Below are 24794 nucleotides of genomic sequence, written 5' to 3' on the forward strand. Positions count from 1 at the left end.
AAGGCTTAAATAATGCTACCAAAAAAAAACAACAACAAAGAGTTAAAGCAATAAAGATAAATGATTTTTAGTCATCTTGAGTGTAAAAATGTTGCACTCATCAAGCTCTACCAGCTAGTAATGGTGGATGTTTTGGTGCACTGTGTGAACTCTGATTCAGGGCATTTCACACCAGGGTTCCCATCATGCTTTGGGTGATAAACAACAAGTATAAAGTTGCCGTGGAGATGAGTTAGCGATCATCCTGCTTTGAGCTTCTTTATATTTTGGCGAATCTGCAAAATGAATCTGCACAAAAAAGTTCCTGTTTGCACTGTAACCATGACAACATGAATGTATAGATAACTAACACTGGATTACTTTTGATACTGAAGAAAAGGTCTAAACAAGTTGATTATGAGGCAAGATCTGGTGTTGAGATTTGAAAGAGTTTGCTACTCTGAGAAGTAGCAAACTATGTCAGTCAGGTTCAAAGGATTCATTTACGGAGTAGTTTGACTCTTCAGGAAATACACTTATTAGCTTTCTTGCAGTGTGTTAGATGAGAAGATACCAAACTGATATGTGTCAAATTCAATATGAAGCTGGAGCCAGTAGCTGGTTAGTTTAGCACAAACAGCTAGCCTGGTTCTGTGTAAAGGCAACAATATCCACCTTCCAGCTCCAGTAAAGGTCAATAATTAATATGTTATATCTTGTTTGTTTTATCCACTTAAAAACCAGTGCAAAAACAGCACGTTGTGATTTTACAGGAGGTTATGTTCTAGAAACCTAGCACACTCAGTTAAGCTTTCACAGTTTGCATTAAATTCTGTAACAAGTTGTCAGCTTTTCAAAAACCTCATTAACAAGATGTGCAGACCTAGAATTCTATTTCAAATGGCCATGAAAAGATAGCACCTCATCACTGTGACAGCAAACCACCAGGCTTTCAATTTTTTTTTACAAAAATGAAGTCGGAGTAAAACCATTCATTCACACTCACATTTATTTGGACCACATGTGGCTGAAAACATCAAACTAAATGTGATAGGCTTTTGTTGATGGGCTGCATGCAGAGCGGTGCCTGCATCAGAGGCCGGGCTCCCAGCGAGCTGTCACGCTGCCTAAATCCAGTTTCAACAAAGTGTTATTGTGATAGAAATTCAGATAATCTTGACAAAATATGCAGCCTACCTGAGGGGAGTCAGGCTTCACTCACACTGCATACTAGTTCAGAAGTAGAATTCATAAGAGCAATGCTGCCAGCACAGTGGAGCTGCATGTATTCATCCTGTTATTCCTACAGAGAAATATCACACCGCATCTGGTAATACAAGTGAACTGATGCTGATATGCTGATGTTCTATTAACAATGACAAGTTTTAAAATGATCTCTATTTAATCCCGATGGAAGATCTAAACAAGCTGTAATCCAAAAGAGGCACAGATCATACAAAATTTGATAAATAAATAATGTTCTTTGTTAGCCCTTTAGCAACTCAGGTGTTGTCGGCCTACGTATACGTACATTAACAGTTTATTAACATAGCAGAGTGTGCATTAGAGTGAGAGTAAACCTCAGTCAGTTGATGATATAATAAAATGGAGTTTTACTTTTTCTACAAGATGAGAAATCTCTCTGCACAGCTTGTAAATGTCAAAACCTTTCAACGAAAACAACGTACAATTCTAGTCCCTTACAATTTCTGCCTTCCCTGTATTAAAGATGATTAGTACCCCTTAGAGAGTAAAATGACATTTGTACTTTTGAAGCAAATGTTCATCTCTCGTATTTTGCCTCTAAAGCTTTTCTACTGGCTGATATACTCTACTCCCTTTTAGGTTTTTTTGTTGTTTTTTTTCCCTCTCTCACTGCTCTTCCTGCTGATCTTTCTTTCTGCAACCTATTTGATTCACTCTGGCATCCATCATACCTCTCTGGACTTCTCCTCTCTTGTGTGCCTTGTCAGCCCAGCTACAAAAACCGAAATACAACATACAGGAGTAGAACAGGATGTATCAGTCCTCACTGTACAGCAAAGAGAATGAACATCATGAACATCTGCACCTTTCATCTACGTGATCCTCAGGGCTGCCAGCCATCTCAGATATGGATTAATCCTCAGACCATTCAGAGAGGTGTTTCATTGAGGAAATGGACTGGGTTTAATCTTTCTCTGCTAGACTGGCCCTTGGCAATGTAAAAAAAGGATAGATTCTACTTTTTAAGTGTTGATGGATGAATTGTAATTAAAACTTTAGCACTCATGAATAACACAGCAAAAAAGTGCAGGGGTAGTGGGTAGTGAAAATTTTATATATTGGATTGGAGTATTGCCTGAGGTGGTCTTTGTGGGCAGACAGTGTAGGCGTGAGGGTGAATTTACAGTACAGTTGTGCATTAAGGGGTTACAGAACAGCTTTGGAGCCTAAGCACAAAGCTGCTGTAGAAGTAGTTTATGTGCACCTCCTCAAAAACGTAGCTACAGTCTGGGATTTGGCAGGTACAATTTTAATCAGGTTTGGTTCTCTCCTGATATCTGGTGATGAACTATAAATCAAAACCTACACCATAGGTATCTGTGGGAGAACTCCTGTTCTGTTAACCCCTCCAGTTCAGCTGGTTGGATATATGACAGAGTGAGATATTTCAAAAACACATGTTGGTTCTTGCCATTTATGCAAGTAGCTGGTATTACTATACATTTCTTTTTTTTAATAATCCTTTTTATAGACTTTTTATTGTAATACACTTTTATTTATACTGCTTGTTTGTTGTTCTAAATTCATTTACAGTATTAGTATGAACTCTAAATAAGGTCAGCAATAGTGAGGTTTGGTTACAGAACAGAAATCCAGTGAATGTGGATTTCAAATCAACTACGATGAGGAAAGAGGCAGATAGAAGAAGCAGGTAGACAAAGAGGTGATGAGTATCACCAATGGAAAGACAGTCTTAATATTACTATCGTCTACTCTTGTTGGCTGGATGTGTTCAGAAAAGAGTTGCAACAATTAGTCGATTGACAAAAAATTCATCTGCAACTATTTTGATAATCAATAATAACTTGATAATTAAATAATAATAAAGTGAAAACACCAATCATATGATGGTCCCACCTTTTGAAAGGTGAGTATTTTATGCTTTTCTTTGTCATATATGATGGTAAACTGAATATCTCTGGGTTTTGGACTGTTGGTCGGACAAAAAAGTAATTTGAAGACGTCAACTTGGACTGTGGGAAATTGTAACAGCTATCTCTTAAATATTGACTGACATTTTATTGATAAAATGATTTATCAAGAGAGTAATTGGCAGATTAATCCATAATGACAATAATAATTGGTTGCAGCTCTAAAAGATAATTTCCATCAGCCAGGATGATAAAACTCAGGCTAGCCCAGGCATGTGATCACCCAATACTATTGTGAAATGTAGAACTTGTCGGGTATTACTGTTTCTCTTCTAAGTTGTTCTCCCTAGACAAGACTATAGAAATTACAAAAAGAACTTTTTTTCCCATAGTGAGTGGGCAGCTTGCCTACTCTCTGCCACCATAGCATAAAGCACTTAGTGCTACTTGACTTATAAAATGAAACATAGTCAGCAATTAAAAATAACTTTCATGTGCATGATATTACTACTTGAAGCCAAAAGCACTTAAATGCTTTGATATGTCATATGTACTAGGGTGAGTGTAGATTTACAAGCAGTATTTGGATGTAATGTGCTGACATTAAATGTCCATAGTGCATGGGAGTATTCAGAATTTGTAAAAAAAAAAAAAAAACAAAAAAAAAAAAACAGTGAAATAGGTGCTCAGAGTTCAGATGAGAGCCAAGTGATGACAGTCAGACACAGTAACACTGAAGTTTACCTGATTGGAGTATCGCATGCTGACGTTGCGCTGGTCCTGGTGAGGCACATAGCGGTGGATGGGATCAATATCTTTAGGGCTGATCAGCTCATCCACTAGAATGTGAGCACACACACACAGGGACACATACAAATCATTAACATGCATACCAGTACAACCATACACCCACAAACACCAAAGGGCAAGCTTAAAGGCAGAAGTAAAAAAAAAAAAAATCAATTTCCCATCATTAATACAGACACATACACACACAATGGATGAGTCAGACTGCGTCCTTGGATTCATGTCAATGCAGAATTAAATCATACTTACAACCATGAAATAATCATGAATAATTAAAAAAAAATTGACTTTTGATAACCCTGAATATTTTCTTTCATAATACACATAAAGTGGTAAAATGAACCTCATCAAATATGACCTTCAGCTTAGTTTTGGTAAATGGTAAATGGACTGTACTTGTGTAGCGCCTTTCTAGTCTTCCGACCACTCAAAGCACTTTTTACACTACGAATAACATTCACCCATTCACACACATTCATACACTGAATGGTACAGGGGCTACCATGCAAGGTCCCAACCTGCCCATCAGTGGAAATCTAATCATTCATACACATTCACACTGATGGCACAGCCATCAGGAGCAATTTGGGGTTAAGTGTCTTGCCCAAGGACACATCGACATGCGGACTGGAGGAGCCGGGAATCGAACCACCAATCTTCCGATTAGTGGTGGACCCGTATTTCATAAGAAGTAGTCTCAGGGATCCCCGTCTTCTGATAAGATTTATAACTGTCTATACTGTAGCTTGGCAGAGTGTGAAACCTGTGAACAGAAAGTCTTTCTTATACATTCTCTCATTGGGTTAATGTCTAGTCAATGAAATAATAGTGAAATTAAAATATTCCTCTTTTTTCTGGGGACCCCCTGGAACCACCTGAAGGACACCTGGCGGTCCCCACTGACTGCTGCTGTACAGAAACACACACACACAAACACACACACACACATAGAGGCCTACCCAGAAGCATGGCGATGTTGAAAAGGGCCTGACCCCACAGGAAGACCTTTCCATCACGGCCAGAGTTGCTAGGGAAACGCTTCTGGCTTCCATGCTTGCTCTGCTCCGCCTCCACAAAGTCAGCCGGTACGTGGTAGTATTTGGGGATCACGGCGTGGCCTGGCATGAGAGACAAGGACTGTGAGAACAATGTGGGTGTGTGTAAGCAACTGACTGTTTCAAATCGGTAGAAACAGAAAATAAAACTAACAAGAACTTAACACATTGATTTGCTCAATAGTGATTCACCGATTGATGATAGGTATATTTTGGTTAGCCTGGCTCTAGATCTCTAAGTGGCTGCCCTCATCTACGATTTTTTTCAGTGATTCAAATAGGTCTGGTGTTGTGCTCATTGACATCTGTTCCTCCAGCTGGAAAACAACCAAACCAATCACAGCTTTGTAAACAAGATCACAAAGACAATTTGTGTGCCGGAGCTGGAAAAATAGCTAAATCAATAAAAAATAGCTACACAACAATTGCCTGAAAAATGGCGACAAGTGCGGCAGCTGCACCGGTTATTGTAAGTCGTTGTAACTCACATATATAACGACTTTTAAATTGACATATTTCTTCGACTGTTGTGAAAATGATAGTTGCTCCTAGCAACCACAGCCACAGCTCCTGAGCCTCACATGAGCACCATGTCAGACTGAATAATGTAGTGAATGTAGTGAAATTCAGTCTAATTATGATGTTTTGGCCACTTTGAGTGCATAATGGGTCTAAAGGTACAAGTAGTAGGAGTAGAAAAATTGACCGGGATGTATACCTGTACAGTTTATGGCACCACCTTCAGCAGTCATTTTCTATACTCTGTGTTAACTGAAAAATACAACTTTTTCCTTAGAGTGTGGTCTAATATGAATTTAACCTTATCCAAACCAGAAAACTGATGCAAACGACAACACAACTGCAGTTAATGTTGCCCATTCAATACAGTGCAGCAACTTGTCTCCCAGAGCTGCACCCTGCATCAAAACAATGGGAGCCCATTACTCCTGGGAGGTCAGATGAACCTGCAGCAGAACAGACAATAGCAGCCTGTGATAGCTGCAAATACATTTGTAGGGTTTGACTTTTCATGGACATTTATGGTGAAAGAGAAAAAAAAAATTGCACCTTTGTTATCCGTTAAACTCAGCCAATTAACTTCAGGAGTTTTGTTAATTCATACATAACCAGTACAAAGGCGCTGTGAAGACGTCCAGGGCAACTTAAGTTAGCTCTGTCTCACATCATTATTCTCTACACTCCAATTATTCCCGTTCTATTATGAACGGACCAATAGAAACTAAAAACTCTTGACATCCCTATCATTTGACTGTCTCCCCTCACAGCAATGAGTGTAGGTTAATATGGAAGCCAGACTCTTTGCTCATGAGGAAAAGGCTGAGTTCACTTGAATGTAACGCCCCCGTGAGCCTCGGTCACAGTATGTGGTGTATGAATATGAATGATGGGATTTAATAAGAGACAGTTTTCATTGCTGGAGGGAGAAAGAACAGAGGCACACACAGAAAAAAAGCTCCGAGATGAGCCAGGTTGATGTGTCACATCAGATGAAGTTATTCATGTGTATGTTTGTGCACTTGTAATTTGTAATCTAGTGGTCACTGCATATTTGTGTGTGTGTATTCATGTGATTACTCACCCTCAAAAGACTGGAAGATGATGGGTTCAAGAAGATCCCGGTATTCTTTGACCTGAGCCTTATTTCCTCTGAATACGCCTGCAACACACACACACATACACACACACACACCATAACATCAAAAACAAAACGAGAGTTAATCTAATGTTACACAACATTCAACATCTACATGCTATACAAATGTATACAATTCAGAGTCTCATGTACATGTTATGGTAAGGAGATATGCAGTAGAAGCTGTGTTTGCATACATCTTTGTGTGAGCATGTTGTGTGTTTACAATACATAGGCATGTTCTGAAAACACTACATATGAGGGTCTAAAACTGCAACATGGACCTCTTAATCACCTAGTTTTTAGATGAGCTTGGTTCTTTGGTTGCTCTACAGCAAAATGAACTTTTTAAAAATTTACTTTGCTTTTAAATTTTGATGGAAATTTCCCACATTACAGCATGAGTTGTGTGATATAAAATGACATGCATTAAACGTATTTACACTAATCTTTCAATACAATCAGTTACCTTAAACTAATTTTCTGACCACATGGGAGCAAGCTGTCCCCAAACAACACTGGAGCAAAAATAGCATTCATATAAACAAGTGTTTCTGGCCACCCGACAAAAACAAAGTCCTATATAATCACTCTTACTCTTTTAGCTCTACTTTTGGTCCCCACCACTCCTCCTGGATCTTTAGCTGCAAGTCTTTAGCTGCTAAGAATTTAGCACAGTGTTCACCAGGTAGTTGGTAAGTTTATCTGTGTGTCATTTGGTGCTGTGTACAGTTTGACTTTAGAGCTTTTTTTGTGAGAGTGAACCAAAACAGTAAAGTTTAAGGGGAATTGTAGAGTCAGGTGATCATTCTCTGTGGGTTTGTCGCTATGAGTGACCCCTTTCCCATTCGCAAATTAATTTGATCCATTGTTGATAAAAAATATTGATTATAGCAGCTTTAATGTTAAAGCACAGTTGTGTGCTTCACAAATAAGTACACAACTGTACAAACAAAATAGTTTTAGGACATTTTATTTACTTATGCTTTGTTTTCATTTCTACCGGCTTTGATTGTGTCTTAGTTTTCAATGTTTGGATCAATTTGATAGGTATCTTATGCTTTTTGGGCTTTTAAAAGACGGTTCCATAAACATGAACAGTTTGAAAGAGGTCTGAGATGGGATAACAAGGCATGAATCACAAAGTGTTTGTCAGTCATAAAAAAAGTCACTGGAGTATAAAATTTCATGAGGGGGATTAAATGATGCTTGAATTCATATTTTTTTTGTGGTGAAACTACTCGTTAGTTTATTTCTGACCATTTCCTTAGGTTCACCCACAAATTTCACACATCACAACCCTTTAAAAAAGTACTTCTAAGTCCTCTAAAACCTGGCAAACAAGAAAATGTAATTTCCTGTCAAATGCCCCAAGTCTGACTTCTATCTTTCTAATGACCCACTTGAGGCATCTTAACAGCAGCTATGGATAGAACAAGGCTTACCGTCAATCATCATGTAGATGAAAAATATGGGAAACTCGCACTCGATCCCATCAAAAAGCTGTAGAGAGACGGAGAGAGGAGGAATTACTGCTTTTCCATTTCAGAGAGAGGAGAAAGGCACAGGGACTTGAAAGCAGCGGATGGCTGAACTTTAGTAGCACTGAATATGGAACAGCATGGCACAGGGAAAATAGCAGACATGACATTGTGAATGAAAACTGACAGAACGGAGAGGAATAATGATAATGCTTCCTCTGAAGGTCATTTTCTTAAAGTCAAAGTAGTGCTGATTGGATATTTGAAGGTCTGAGATGTTTATGATAGAGTTTATGATACAACAACAAATACAAATACATGAGGCACATTGAGAGGAAAGTTAGCTCAGTGGACCACCACTATATAGTAACTGGTTGTGGCTCTGCACTTAAAGCATTTTAACAAAATATGTTAAGAGACTCACAAGTAGAATAAATAAAAACAAATTATGTAGAAAAACTGCAAAGAAAAACACACCTGTAGTTCATATTAAGTAGGCTAAATAGGCTTAATAATAGTTTAGCTGTTGAATTCAGGCTCACAGGTTGATCTGCTTTGCTTTCACACCACATACAAACCACATCAGACCACCGCCAGACCAAGACCCTCCTTTTCAGGCAGATTCAGTCCAGATGTTAAGTCAGCTCATTGACAGCTTTAACACCAGGTTTGTTTGAACTGAACCAAACATGCCTTCTTAAGGTGTTGGGCCACCATGAGCCACCAGAACAGCTTCAAAGCTCTTTGACATAGATTCTCCATGTGTGTGTGGAACTCTAGTGGAGGGGTGAACACCGTTCTTCCAAAAAACATTCCTTCATTTGGTGATTTGACAATGCTCTAAAATCTTCCATGGGTGTTCAAATGGATTGAGATCTGGTGACTGTCAAGACCGTAACATATGATTCACATCATTTTCACACTCATCAATACATTCAGTGACCCCTCATGACCTGTATGGAAACATCTGCATATGTTATGTTTCTCTCTGTGAATTAAACCTCTCCCTCATAAACACTCTGCACGTCATTGACATTGACTGCAACTGATTGACTGACTGACTGATCAATCTGAAAGAGTAACTGATGTGTGTATACATGACTGTGAAAGTGCCAGCATGTGGCAGCAGCTGGAAAAATCTTCCAGAACAAACGCTTGGATTGACATGAGCACCATCACTTGTTGGATTATTCACTGACTCTTACTCAGCCAGAAATCCTATTATGGATCACACACCAAACCGTCTTAAGTAATTTGGTGACACGTCACAAGTAGGGAGGACAGTCAAGTGAATCAAAGCCTTATTAATTCCAATAATTCAATTTCAGCTTGTTTGTGCTCGCCTAAAAAGGATCAACACAAACACAAAGTGAAAATGTTAGCACCTCTGTCCTTGCAGAATAATTATTCTGTTAGTCTCCAAGTGTATGTAAATCATCAAGGTCAGCATGTAAAAAGATCAAACAGCTGCACATTTATTAGCCTAAGATCCATTGTTACAAAATGTGTGTGTGTGTGTGTGTGTGTGTGTGTAGATTTTAGCCCATGTAACTATAAATGTCATTAGCCCTCACTATCTTTGTCCCTCATCTTTTTCAATAATCTCCACGCTGATGGAAGATGACAGAGATTACGTTCTAATGCAATAACAAATGGCTGTTAGAGCTGGCACACACACACACACACACACACACACACACACACAAATACATACATACAGGAGCAGAATAACAATCACCAAGCAGTGACTCCACTGTCTGTGTTGAATGTGCTTCTTTAAATGTTTAATGCCTGCACTCTGTGATTATGCAGGTATGCATGGCTTCAAACTGTGTGTTTCAGCAGAGATAAGAAGCAACAGCAGCTATCAGGTAGTGAGAGGAGGATGAGAGAGAAAGTGTAAAATGGCAGGAAGGAAGGTGCATAAAGAGATACAGAAGCAGAGGAAGGTTTATTTAGGGGGAGGGAGCGAGTTTAAGAGAGAAAGGGAGAGCTGAGGCAGTCACCCAATGAGGCCTGTGCTTTTTGGCCCGTTGAGGCTGTAAACAGCCAGGGATCCCTGGTGTTTTGTGCTTGAGCAGCTCGACTGATTGGTAAAACTGTCTATCACACAGGCTGCTGCTCTCTGTCAATGGTAAACAGACATGGAGCACAGACGTCTGCCCTGCTGTGAATTCTCTCTTAAACACCAACAACAACTTCACTTGATGTCTTCTGCAGGGAGACCTAGTCTACCTGTGACTTCTTTTTCACCAGACAGAACTCATACTGTGTCAGACACTCCCCTGGCATTTCATTATTCGGTGTGCTGGCTTATCACTCAAAGGAGGTAACATTTTACTTATTCCTTCACGTTTATAATGTTATTCCCACATTGCACCTTTAAAACTTGTGAGTGCATCTTTACTATATTGAAAATTCAGCAGCTTCTTTTAATATTCATTACTAAGAAATAGTAATCTTGTGGTAAAATTTACTGCATTGTGTAATAAGTTACCAACTGGCACAGTTTCCTCTCATATAAATGGATTCTTTTCACTTGCAGTATTTGCTGATGCAGTGGCAAGTATATTACTGTTAGTAGATGGAAGGGAAATTGCAGCAGAAGCAATCATGAGTTTAAATTATGAAACTTAACTGGCATCAGTGTCTTTCTCAGTAAATTTTTCTGCCTACTGGTAGAACTGAGGGAAGGTTGGAGCCTGAAGGAACCAACGCATTAAATAATGTTTGACTAATGCTTAGCCTTAGAGTCTTTGTATTGTATTAGCTGCAAGATTAAAGAGAGCTAATTTCAAAGTATCAAGTGGTTCAGAGTTGGTGTGCTCGCCCCCTTGTGTGCAAGGACTTGCAACATACCGAGCAAGGACTCAACTTCCGCTTTCAGTGCCTTTTCTTTGTTTTCAGCACCAAGGCTGCACCTGTCTCAAGTTTCTAACAATCCTGCAAATAACAGGACCATCAAATGCAATCTCATATTGTGAAAGGGATATTATCTCAAACATTTTTCACAGCCACATAGCAGCTGTGAGAGCTCTGAGCAGCAATCTGTCGAGTCCAGTTTAAGTACATGAAAACAGGTCACTGCTGGCCACAAGGCCTTCAAATCATGGCAGAACTCTAGCTATTTTAAAGACAAATATTTCAAGCTATGTGTATTGCAAATGATTTAGTGTTTTCTTTGTAAATGTCAATTAATTCCAGTTACCAAGAGTATTTTAGAAATATCATTAATAAACTATATTTACTGTATAAGTTGGGAGGTGAAGAAGAATACAGGACAGCCTGAATCAAGACTTCAAATTTTGTTTAAACAATTAAAATAGAGTTGGTGTTGCTCTCATGAATCCTCTGTTTGAGAAACAACCAAGCCTTTACTCTAGGTGGGACTACAGTAAATTGGTGATATTACATGTGTCACAAACTTTGATGACTTCAACCCTTTAGTGACCTTATTTTGAAAGCATAGTGTCACATCTTTTAACTTTTTCACTATATTACGTACTCTTCCATGAGGAGACACTCCAGTACTGCATCGCGAATCTGCAGTTGTACACTTCACACTTAAATTCATGAGGCCTCAACGCCATTTGTGTGACATTGAGGTGTGAAAGATCCACAGAGGTTTTAAACACTCCCTGGCAGTCAGTAGAACTCATGAGACCTCTTGAGAGAGTTAAATGTTTCCACACCAAACAGAAACTCCAGCTGATCTCTGTCGTTCTCTCAATCTACTTCCCTGACCTCACACTCTGGGAGGTTAGTTCTGCAGCTAATGCAATGATTTGTTTAGCATTAAGTGTCCAGCCTCTGATACACCCATTGTACGCTCACTGAGCTGATTCTGAAGTTTATGCATATGTCATTTCACCAGTATCACAAGGGATTTACAAAAGGACATTGAATGCACAGTCATACACATACATACATACTGTATGCGTGAGCACACACATTGACAGGAACTCGCTCATGCAAACTAAAAGACATGAAGATTTGGGGTGAAATATCTGGAGGATTTAAACACTTGAAATAGGAGAGGCTAAGTCACAGGCAGATCTCTTAGTATTATCATAAAAGGATAATACCTTTACAGGCTTATACATTTCAAAAACTTTTTAAATGTCACATTCAGGCACTTTCAAGTTGAACTTTTTAGGTTTTATGTGTTACCAACAGCATATAAGATGATAATAATATCATAGTAAGCATGTTAGCATGCTGATGTTAGCATTTAGCTCAAAGCACTGCTGTGCCCAAGTAAAGCCTCACAGAGCCACTACTGTGGCTGTAGATTCTTATACCCCATTTACACCTGGCATTAAAATGCGATCTCTATCTGGATAAGGAAAAACATATGTTGATGCAAGGTGTAAATGCACTCAGAACGCATTGTGATCAGAATGTGATGGATCAGTCAGGCCGCATTTGGAGGTAGTCTGGCTCGCATTGTGATCAGTCAAGTGTAAATACAATCTGTACATACATTCATTAGAAAAAAAATCAACCCAGTAAGTTGAAAGGTCACTGGCTCCGCCTCTTTCTGGCAAGTACAAGTAGTAGCAGCAGTTAGAAGTTATCCCTCCCAACAAGTGATTCAGAAATGAATAACTTCCACCCGAAGCAGACCCTGACCTGGGATGCATCATGTTTGTTGACAAGTCCGCCAGCTCTGCCTATCTAATTTGCATATCAAGATCCAAACACAACTTGGCACAGCTGTGATAATGAGAGTGCATTTTAATACCAGGTGTAAATGTGTAAATGCAAAGACACATTGACTGGTCATTATCCAGATAATGTATTCAGATACAGATCACATGTTAATACCAGGTGTTAATGGGGCGTTAGTCTTTTTGTTTAAATAACAGTACCATCAACATGTTTTGTGGTGAAAAGCTACTGAAAACATTTCTCTTCAAACTTGACCTGCTAAAAGAGTTTAAAATGTTCTAAGTAGGAGGGACTGCTTCTCTCTAGTGGAGTTCCCCAAGGCTCTGTCCCGGATCCTCCACTGTTATCTATACTCTATGTTTTCTATCTATATGCCCCTTTTTGAGGTATATTATCCACAGAAGCACTATTTATTTCAACTGTTATGCTGATGACACCCAGCTGTGTGTCTCACTAAAACTTTGCAGGATAAGCAACGTCTTCTGTATTTTTCATGTCTGTCATTAAGTGATGGATGTGTAAAAATTGTTTTTAGCTGAAGTTACCACTAGCCTTATTAACAATTATCATGTCATATCTACCGGGCGAATCCTATTACTTAACATCAAAGGTGGGAGGAATTCACTGGAGCAATTAAGAAAAGAAAAAAATAAAGCACATAAACAGAGAAAAATAGAACAAAAAGTACAAATCCTTTTGGCACAAGCATTACCTTCATTTCAGCAGGTTTGTAGTAGCGGCGATTCTTGTCTTCATTTGGGGTGCGGTAGCCATCACGGAGGAAACGCTTGAAGCCGTATTTGCCCCGCAGCTTGCGGACAATCTTGTCCAGTGTCTGAGAGTAGAGGGCGTCATCGTCCACCGCAAACGCTGGATAGCTGATGGTTGGAAGCAAGGCAGCATCTGTGTTCTGCCAGAGAGAAAAGAACATTGTTAAGACAACTTAAAAGCATTGTCTACAAATCTACAGTTTTTTCCCACCAAAATAAAACACTGTTCCACAATGACTCATTTTTTATTTCATTTTTTTGGCACATGACTCACAACAAGCTACAGATTTAGCTAAAACAGCAGTTTTAGACAAACAAATCTATATGAACAAACTTAAATTCCATTTCCATTCATCAGGCTCATAAAATGTATCAAAATAATTGAGGAAATAGAATAAAAAACTAACCACAATCACTTATAGTTACTGCATTAGTCTAAAGTCTGGGTGGCTTATACTATTTAGCTCAGACATCTTTATGGTCTATAGGATCATTTAGCAGACAGATATAGAGTGAAAAAGAGTGAAAGCTTGTGGTTATCAACCACACACAAAAGTACCCTTGTTTAAAATCATGAACTGCCAGACTAAAATTCAATTGGAACAATCATTAGGAATGAATATTGTTAATTGGCCTGACAAAACCATTACAACTGGGCATCTAAAACTCTCATTTCAATTTTGTTTGGTTTACTCTATTAAGCAATGGAAATGAAAGCACTTAGGCCCAAGCTCGCAAACAGCTGTACTACAGTATTTAAGGTTTATTAGACAGAGTAGCTTCCAAAATTATTATTATTATTATTATTATTATTATTATTATTATTATTATTATTATTATTATTATTATTATTATTATTATTATTATCATTATTATTATATTAATATTACACATATTTTGTGTGTTCTCTATGCAGTTAAGTCTCTAATAACTGCAGTCACATGCTTTTTGACATGAACCAGTATGTCAGCCAGCTACAGGACTAACCACTGTTAGGTTTTGTACTGTTGTAATATTTTAAAATCTTCACAGATCTCTGCAGCTCATAGAGGAGCCAACTGCTGCTCTGTCTTTTCCAATCCCTTCTTATTCTTTGACTACTTGTTAAAACTCCAATCTACATGCACCTCAGTAGGTGCAGCTGAAATGGGATACCAGCTTGCAGAACACATTTGGTGCAGATATTGAATGTGTCTAACACTGAATATTGAATTCCAATCTTTTGCCATAGTATAAGAGGTATTGATATTATATTGATATTTTGGTTATCTTGACATCATTGTGCAATTGTGTTGGTCTCCCACTCCCAACTGCAGTCCTTCCTTCTCCTTAACATCAATCTCATACGGCTATAATGCCTCTCTGTTCGTCTAATTACACTCATTTCCTCACAAGCTGATGGCGGCTATTCTGCCTGACACATTCAGCACATAGAGAGAGATGTGATCATTTAAGTGTCTGCAGGCGGTGGAGTGGAGAGAAGGGGAATGATTTTGCTCCTGCTTTTTCAAACAAACTACATATCATTTGTTTTTTCGCCTCTTTTCACCCCCTCTTTTTTTAGCTTTACCTCCCTCCAGGTCTGCAGCCACTTCTCACTTTCCCTATGTCTTGTCAACATTAAACCGTCAATAATACAAGTATGGGCAGTGTAATGACTGCACCATGAGGGAAATCTATTGTTGAATTATAGATATCCACTGACTTATTGATGTGAGTGTGTGGTTTGTTTGATGTGTGCAATTAACCTTTTAAAATTTTTGGCTTATGTGTGGCAGGCTTCTATGTCAGTATTTGATAGGTTGAGATTATGCATGCAGCTTCTCGGTCCAGACTCAAGTATCTCATCAAATATTGGATAGATTGTCATGAAATTCCTGTTCCACAGAGGATGAAGCCAAATCACTTTGATGATCCCCTGACTTTTTCTTTAACGCCATCATGAGATTCACATTTTTGTTTTTAGCAAAATATCTCAGTAACTATTGGATGGATTGCCATGAAATTTAGGACAGATATCCATGGTTCCCAGAGGATACTAACAGCTCTGTGAGGCTGTCCTTTAGGCACAGTGGTGCTTTGAGCTACATGCTAACATCTGTATGCTAACATACTCACAATGACAATGCTGGCATGTGGATGTTTAGCAGGGATAATGTATACCAAGCCTACCATCTTAGTTCAGCAGGTTTCAATGCTAACATATGCTTATTTGCGCTAAACACATAGAACAGGCGAGGCTGATGGGAATGTTATTACTTCTGTGGGTATTTCGACATAATCCAAAATATCTGACAAATCTAAATTTTGACCTGATGATGATGGAGTTGTTGCAATTCATCCTGAGGGGAACATGAATGTCTGTATAAAATTTCATGACAATTCATCCAGTAGTTGTTGAGAAAATTCACTTAAAACCAACAAAACGTCAACCTCATGGTGGCACTGGAGGAAAAGTGTGGCAATCACGAAAGCCATTAGGATACTTCTCTCAAAACCACAAATGACTGGACCAAATTTTGTGCCAATCCATCAAGACGATGTTGAGATATTTCCCTGGATAAGTGAAAAAACCAACCAGCTGGTGATGCTAGATGAAAAGTCAGTGAATCGCCAAAGTCAGTAGGGTTCATCCTCTGGGACCACAAATGTCTACAAAATTTCATGGCAAAATGTCCACATTTGCACATTTTGATGCTTTTTTCTGCTTTTCACACCTGTCTGTATAATTTCTACCAGCTCTCTCTGCTAGTGTGGCTATTAAAAATATTGTAGTAGTCATTCACAGGGTGATTTTGGCAGATACATAGATAGATGATGGATGGACTCACATGGGAGCGAGACTCTCGGGGCAGTAGGGAGCAGAGGGTTTGCCTGTTTCTGTTGTGGGCGTCCAGATCCACAAATATCACTGACCATGAACAGCCCTGCAGAGGAAAACACAAATACAGACAGCAATGTAGTCACAGCTGAACACAGGCTAAAAGTAGAATGTTTTGCATGTGCATACCTGTAAACATGAAAAAGATTCACAACAAGTCAATCAGAAAATACATTTGATGCATAATGGCTGAAACAACATGAGGCCCACTTTAAAGCCTCCACCATCACACCTCTGCACATCAAAACACACTCTTTCCCTGTTAAACCAGGGTGATATTTTTGGGTTGCACATTTATTTGAAGTACAGTGTGGGAGTGCTTGAACAACAGAGAGTCAAGAGTCATCCTATCGCTTCAAAATCCCCACATAGAAAAATGAAACGCTGCTAAGTCAATGCAGTCTGTCCATCCGGTGCACTTGGGAGAGGGGCCAGTTTATGCTTTTACTTAACGCAAGTGATCAAACCATTTTTGGTTTTAAAAAGCTGGTCCGTTCCACTTCATCCATCCATCAGCAGCACTGACATAAAACCAACTGAGTCACTCCTCAACCTGCTAAGCAGTTTCTAATGTAAGTCAAATGCATTATGTATGAATATTACCAGAGTCTATTTTTTATCCTTCCTAAAACAGGTCCAGCCAGGGCTTTTAGTCAAATCAGCGAGCTTTCCTGTAGCAATTTGCATAGTGCAGTGGATTGTGGGCCACCAATGTACGCAGCTGTGTGACAAGTCAGTGAAATGGCCCTCTCAGGGAAACCTTTTCCAGTGTTATAGCAGCAGAGTGTAAGAAAACTGAGCATGTCAGACGAGTCAATTAGCCTAGGATGTTGCTCTCTTGGCTGTGGCTTCATTCAAAGGGCTAATATTTTCTTTTCAATAAAATGGAACAATCCAGTATATATATATTTTTAAGCCTTTTATAGTTCCACTCTGAAAAAAGCAGTTTCTTAGTTCATTTGTGCACTACCAACAAAAAAACTGACATTTTTAAAAAATTATGAGACACTATCAATTGGCTGAGATGTTCACTTACGGTAACAATGCAAATGACAAATTAAAAAATTTTTATGGAAAAAAAAATTACCCAAACATAACATTAACATGAGACCATTAATAATCTTTTTTAGTTCAATAAATTCTAGAAAAACTGTCATATAGAAACAACAAAAAATCATACATTATGCTGTGCAGTCTTTGTAGAATTAGATCAGACTAGTTCATCTGAGTTTTGGTGCAACAGCTCAACAGCCTGTTGGGCAATGGATCCTCTTCTTGTAGTTTTCTGCAAACCATCGCTGACTTGTGTTCAAACACAAGAAAACTGAGTCTTCCTATTCGCTTCAATCTGGACACACCCTCACCATCCAAGCCCACAGATCAGAGTGACGTGGGCAATGTCCACTACTGTTTATTGCGCTTTAATTAGTCTATTCAGAATCATAATTACTAATATTAACCTGTATTTACCTGATTACTGACTGTCCAGAAAATTACAATTCCAATACTAATTTTACCATTAATGGACATCTCAATATGTTGGTTGAGCTTTTTTTTGATTTATTATTCGAAATCCTAACATCTCTCTGCAGTCGGTCCTCTTAAAATAATCTACATCCAAGAAAAAATGAATAAATTAAAATCTTATTACATTTGAAAACTTCACCATTAATAGGCCACGTGCCAAGAGGGATTTTTCTGCTGCTAGCCACCTGAAAAGGTTCTGAAAACCACAGTGCAGCCTGGGGATGTTTTGGGGGCAAGAGATGCTTTGTCACGTTGAGTTAAGTATGAGTTAGAACTATGTTCTAAAAAGATATCACAACTCAAAATGTGCTCAACCAAACAGTAGAGACAACCATTAAAAGAGAACTATTACCTGCAGTCATTCATACCTATAGGCAAACAACTGCCAAAAAACAAAAATCTGTAAAAATTTTAAAATATAAATTTTTATACTTCTGCACACTATGCCACTTACCCCTTCCAGCTACTCTAGGGAGTTAGCGTGCTTCCCTTTGTTATGAAAATGTGACTTCATAATATGAGTCAATTACAGGCCACCATAATCTATACCAGAAAACCATCATTGTGACTGCTATCATTAGGGGGTACAAATAAACACTGACAGAATGTAGATTGCACAATAACCCTTTCAAAGACCCTATAATGACACAGTATAAATCAACTTGACACCATTTTCTGCTCTGGTATGAAGTGCAAGAATTTAATTCAAAGATTTATGTCAGGATGAAGTAAACTCTATTCCATAAAAAAGAAAAGAAAAAAACATTGCTGGTTTGAGTTGGGCAAGTGTCCACTCCACTACATCCCTGCTCTTGACTGGGTGTGAATTAGGTGACAGTCCCGAGATAGAAAGTGGAACCTGTTAGGATTTGATTGTCCAGCCGTGTGTACACAGCTCTGTGAATTTAATGACTAGCTTTAAAGTTGGAGGATCCTCCTCTCGGTGAGATCAATTTTATCTACCAAGTTCAATTTGTCACACCTAGAAGCTGCTATCTTTGCATCCACTCTGAGACTCACGGAAGAATCTAAAGTTTACGAAACTGAGGGCTGCCTGTCCATTCATATAGCACAAAGGCGAAAAGTGACACACACCCACAAGTGTCTGCAGCCAGAGCGAAATGTGATAGCGGAGTTCAGAGTGTACTGAATGTTCCGGTTAAAGGGGCTGGGGGAGTAACGTTTGGTGCTGGAAGGATGAGAGTCAGCTGGGAAATCAAGATTGATAGAGATCATTAATAAGCAACTGGATGGCTTGTAGCGCTTCCATTCCCACAGAGGAACAAGAGACTGAATGAGACACACACACACACACACATTTACAGAAGCCCCACACAGCATGGATCATAAAGCAGCCACCTCTATAAATTGATTCTTTCAACAAGCTGCGCTCAATGACAAAATCCATGTCTAGGCCCAGTTAAACCCCTCATTTTGCAGCTGATCAGAAGAGAAACACAAACAGTGACTTTAATATACACTCAGCTTTCATCCTAACAGCCCAATAAGAGGATCAGAAAAACACTCCAAGTTCAGATGCGTTGGATGTCGTGAGAAGCCATCACTGGCTAACACCCGGGTGGAGAAAAGAAGAAGAAAAGATACTAAGAGAGAAGGCTCGCCACAGTAAGTGGATGGCTTCTTTTTCCAATCCATTAGCAGGTGTAATGAATGTCCCTGCTTTTCCTTTCCTGCACACAAGCAAGAAGGAAAAAAAAGAGAAACATATCCACTAATGGACATTGTAAAGCAGACTGGGCGATTCAGAAGGAAACGGGGAACAAACATCAAGTGTGGCCATCGATCAAAGTGTGTAGGAGAACAAACAACCTGCTGAGCTGAACACAAACATACTAAATGAAGCTCCTCATGGTCAAACATGCACTCGGAGGAATATCCTGTCTTCGATGACAGCGGCACTAATTATACTGATAATATCTACTTGTTAAGACAGCCGTGGCTTTACATATATTCCTCCACTCAGGCTGCTAATTCTTTGCGCAGGACAGTGGCACTGCAAACATCAAGCATATCTCGCTGATGTATGGAGCTGTAACAGGCCCCTGAAGATCTGAATCACAAACTAGGCTGCCTATCTATAATGCGATATTGCGTCATACGACACGTTTAGACAAGAAAGAAACACATGTGCGTCTTGGGACTCATATGAGGGAGAGAAAACGTGATTCGTGTAAATTATTCAACGTACCTGGTTTCCAAACAGGTTGAATCCATTGATGGCCTCCAGAGCAGCTTTAGCCAGGCCCACAGAGCTGCAAAGATATGAAATACTGAGCATCACATAAACACACATAAAGCAGATTTCACTGACATTGATGCATAATAGGGTAAAGTGGTCCTGTGACGAAGGTGGTGATAGGAACCATGAGTGTCTTTCAATTTCCAGAGGCTAAAAAATTTTTTTTTTAAAAATAAAAAAAACTGAGGCATTCAGAATCCCACTTGAATCTTAAATGGCTATCTGTTCAGATTCAATAAAGCTGAAGGCTCCTGAGAGTGTGGCCTACTGTAGATAATGGATCTCTTAAAAAAAACATCTACTGAATTTCACACTGGCTGGCTACTGTGATTGCAATGCAGACTAAACGTGAATCAATTTCACTGTCATTTTGTTTCCCTTTCTACCCTGCCAAGATTTCCCTAGAAAAGAAAAGGACGGGAGGGGGGGCGGGGAGAGACCAGGAAACTCTGTGATGAGTGGCTGTAGATCTGCTGACATATCAAAATGAGTTCAATACCATTAGCGAAGCCTGAATCGTTGCTTAAAATACAGAGGATGGCTGGATAATACAAAATAGAGGTGGAATAGAGCTCTGCTGAAACCAGTTCTGTATAACGATCACACACACACAAGAACAGCCAGTGGCGTTCAGCAAAGCTGTCAGCACCTCGCAGAGATAGAGGAGATATGACGCTTTGTGGGAAAACATGAGGTTAAAAAATATACACCAGGAAGCAGGGCCAAAACAGCATGATGATGATGAAATAGTCTCACTTGACAGTTGGAAAACAAAGATTCACATGATGAAAGTCTTACCGTATACTATGTTTTCCTTTCCTAACAGTGAATGTGTTTATATAAAGTGTATTAGTATATTCCAGTTGAGGTCATATTGGGTTAATTGCTTCATATGCTTTATCTTTACATTTCAGAAATATTCTTGCATGCTTGGGTTAAAGCATTTATGTTGCTCAAAACATACGTCAGCAAGTTTAAGGTAATCTACTGATATACAGCCTGTACATTCTTATGCTATGTGGACATCACTACCCACATGCTTGTGTACTTTTGGTCTTGGACTGGTTTTTGTGGGCTGGAAATACACTTTGGGAAATACACCTGGCCGAGTGTGAGGTGAGGAGATTGATAGCAGTCTCTCATGTCTGTACAGTAAGTATGAAGCTACAACCAGAAGCTGGTTAGCGTAGTTTAGCATAAAGACTGGAGACAGGGTGAAACAGCAAGCCTGGCTCTGTCCAAAGGTAATAAATTCTGCCTACCAGCACCTCTAAAGCTCACTAATTAACACAATGCATCTCGTTACTGCGCCCAGCTGAGAAATTGTGCCACACATGATACCCTGTAATACGACATCATGTTTTTACACTTCGATTTTCAGTGCGGATTAAACAAACAAGATAAAACATGTTCATTAGTGAGCTTTAAAGGTGCTGAAAAAAGGATTTTGTTGGCTTGAATAGAGCCAGGCTAACTGTTTTCTAACCAGCTTAGCTGGTTAATTGGCTCAAGCTTTATATTCACTGTACATGAGAATGCTATCAATCTTCTCATCTAACTCTCTGCAAGAAAATGAATATTTGTATTTCCCAAAAGGGAATTAATTTTTAATTAAGGAAACTGTTAACGCTACAATGTACAGTGATGATGTTTCAGACAACAGTGAACTCTAAACTTTGTGGCACTTTGGGATGACTTTGAACTCTGACAGGCCTTAACACTCAACATCAGTGATCTCTCTAATACTCTAGTAGCTGAATAAGATCAAATCCCTGAAGCCAGATTCCAAAATCCTTCCCAGACAAGTGGAGGCTGTTATAGCAGCATATTAATGTTTATTTTTCTGGAATGAGATGTTCACAAATGGCATGTGGGTGTAATGTTCTGTTGTCTGCATACTTTTGGCCATGTACAATAATATGACACAACAACATTAAGTATAAGACAACACATTCAAACACATTCAGACTCTGATGATGCCAATAGTTGCTGCTGTAAAATAATTATTTGACTATCACGAACGATGTTGAATTTTCATGAACATATGAGCTTGTTCCAGTTTTTTCTACAGTATTTGTAAAAAAGAATAACATTTAACTCACCACAACTTGAGATATTTCAAGATTAGATATGCTACTTTAAATACAACAGCTATAGTCTAACCATTTGACTGGGCGTGAAGACAAACATGAGGCAGAAGCAAATAAATGAATCATTTGATTTGATATAGACAAATGAACATTCTGCCAACATGAACACATCCTTTCCTGTTCATTTCCACTGAGCTTTTTTCTGCCCACTGGCACTCTGGTAGCAGAAATGACTACTCAATTTGATCATTTACACAGATCTTGTTTACATGGAACCGTTTTGAATCTGCCCCTGCCACAGTTCTCTATTTGCATACAGCATGTTAATTGGTGTTGCATAACCACATGTATAATGCTGGCTGGCTAATTGTGGAAATCCACACTATGGCCATGAGGGGAGGAAACGCAAGAAGCGTGAGGCACAGTGCCTCTTCACTCCACTGATTTTTTTTTTTTTTTTTCCCCAATTAACGATTTTATTGGCATTACAAACTTTACAAACATACATGTGACAACTATCTGGTGATAGGACAAACAGCAGTATTAATGTTGGAGCTTGTAGTATCCCATTGAATTTTTTATCTTTTCTTGAGGATATCTTGGCAAGCTGCTGCCAATAGCCTTGGACTGTTGGAGAAAGAAAAAAACATGCTCACCCAGAGATAAGCAACGGCAGAAATTGAGGATCTTTATCGAGATACTGAGGGAGGAGAGGGAAGCCAGGTCGACCTTGGATGATAAATCAGTTAGGAGCACGTAACAAAAACTCAACATAATCTGAGCTCATTATGGAAAGTACTAGTGTTTTGACATGTGGTCCAAAATCCTTATCTTCATAACAGATATCTTAATAATAATAATCTTAATACTTCAGACTGTTGCTCCACTATATTTTTCCTTAATACATGCTATTAGTTAATTGACAGATGTTATGTATTTGCTACCGTTTGCTGATTTAACATTTTCCATCCGTGAATATGTTACACTGACATTAAATCCATCTCTTCTGATGAAAACACTTGAGATTTTTTTTTTTTTTCTAATTGAAGACCACACCTCCCGTGATTTCTGCCGCTTCATGTTGAAAAGAGGTCATTTCTGCTTGTTCCTCTCATACTTGGTGTTGCCTTATTTGATTAAAGTAGAAAGAAGAATGATTCATAAGCAGTGACATGGATTTGAAATATAATGTTAGAAAAGAGAAACCAGGATAAACCAGAATGTTTCTTTTGCAAGATAAATATATTTATTTATTTGACCTTCATTTAACCAACATGGTCTCTTGAAATTGATGCCTCTATTTTGAGATCCTTAGCCGGAACAACAACATAAGCAGATAGAAGAGAGATAAGGAAAAGAGGGGGGAAAAACATAAGCAAATCCAAACATTACCATAACTGCACTTGTTCATTTGAGTCTTTTAAATATCAATGACCTATTTTTAAAAAATCTTTAAAAAGTAATCTTATTTTAAGAAAACGGAGCTGCGCACATGAAGACTCCTCTTGCCCTCAGAAGCGAGGGGTTCTGATGCATTTGATGTCAGCTTTGCAGTTGTGTAAAAAGTGAACTGAATTTATACTTTATAAAGGTGAAGATACTGTATCTTCCTGGAAAGTGACTTGAGCAAAAGCCAAGCCATTACAAAACTATAAAAGTCTTAAAGCATCTGATATAATGTGTACAAAGTAAATATAAGTAATAAATACAAGTCCTCTAATTTCATGGAAGTTCAGTACTAAATCGTTGGATTACCCCTTTAAATGTTTAAAAAATATATGATCCAATTTCACAGAAATAATTTCAAGGCACGCACCAGTTAGAAGACCAAATGAATGCTAATATTTAACAAATATTTCAGTCCTATAATCCTTATAATCATTTTAAAGCAGACATCCAAAAATAAAATGACTTTTACTTCAAAGCAGATTTACTTCATGCTGTTATTGTCAATGATTACAGAAATATACGTTTTTAATGGTATGTAGGTCTGTGCTCTGCTGTTGTACAAGTAACTGTCTGACGTCAATAACCATTTAAACAAACACAACCAGTGTCCAGCCCTCTGCAGTGGTCCATAACAGAAGCCTGCTGAAAACATATTTGCCTCTCTGGTTTGCCAGAGAGGCAAATATGTCATCAATCATAACAGCTTTCAACCAGAGGAGGACAACACTATCACTGCATTCATCTCTCACTTCTTCATACATTCTATGACTTTTCTATTTCTCCCTTTACGTTCATCTCACACCATTCCCTCCTTCAGCTGCTCCACTTTACTTTTATTACCGTATATATTTCTTCCTTCCGTCCATCTCTCATTCTATTCATCCATTCTTTGTTGAAGGCATAACTAAATGAGACTTTCCTGAAAACATTTCTGTGAAAGTGGTCTTGAAGAATCATTAAGATACTGTATATTCAATCTTCTAATCATGTAAATAAGGTTTCTAATATCTATCCAATGGATTTTCTTGATTTA

The 24794-nt window shown here is 38.6% G+C and overlaps 1 protein-coding gene across 3 annotated transcripts in view; it reads right to left on the reverse strand.

The window, feature by feature from the left end:
* phkb (phosphorylase kinase, beta) overlaps positions 1-24794 on the reverse strand; it is a 110987-nt gene that overhangs the window by 53531 nt on the left and 32662 nt on the right. For all 3 annotated transcript variants that reach the window (XM_044365750.1, XM_044365836.1, XM_044365922.1), the window contains 7 exons: positions 20172-20235; positions 16386-16481; positions 13497-13694; positions 8078-8135; positions 6579-6656; positions 4883-5041; positions 3861-3955 (listed from right to left, as the gene is read on the reverse strand). In XM_044365750.1, coding sequence (XP_044221685.1) covers positions 3861-3955; positions 4883-5041; positions 6579-6656; positions 8078-8135; positions 13497-13694; positions 16386-16481; positions 20172-20235 — 748 coding nt within the window. The remainder of the gene's footprint in view (positions 1-3860; positions 3956-4882; positions 5042-6578; positions 6657-8077; positions 8136-13496; positions 13695-16385; positions 16482-20171; positions 20236-24794) is intronic.

This window comes from Thunnus albacares, chromosome 1 (genome assembly GCF_914725855.1).
Source record: "Thunnus albacares chromosome 1, fThuAlb1.1, whole genome shotgun sequence".
NCBI classification, from domain to species: Eukaryota; Metazoa; Chordata; class Actinopteri; order Scombriformes; family Scombridae; genus Thunnus; species Thunnus albacares.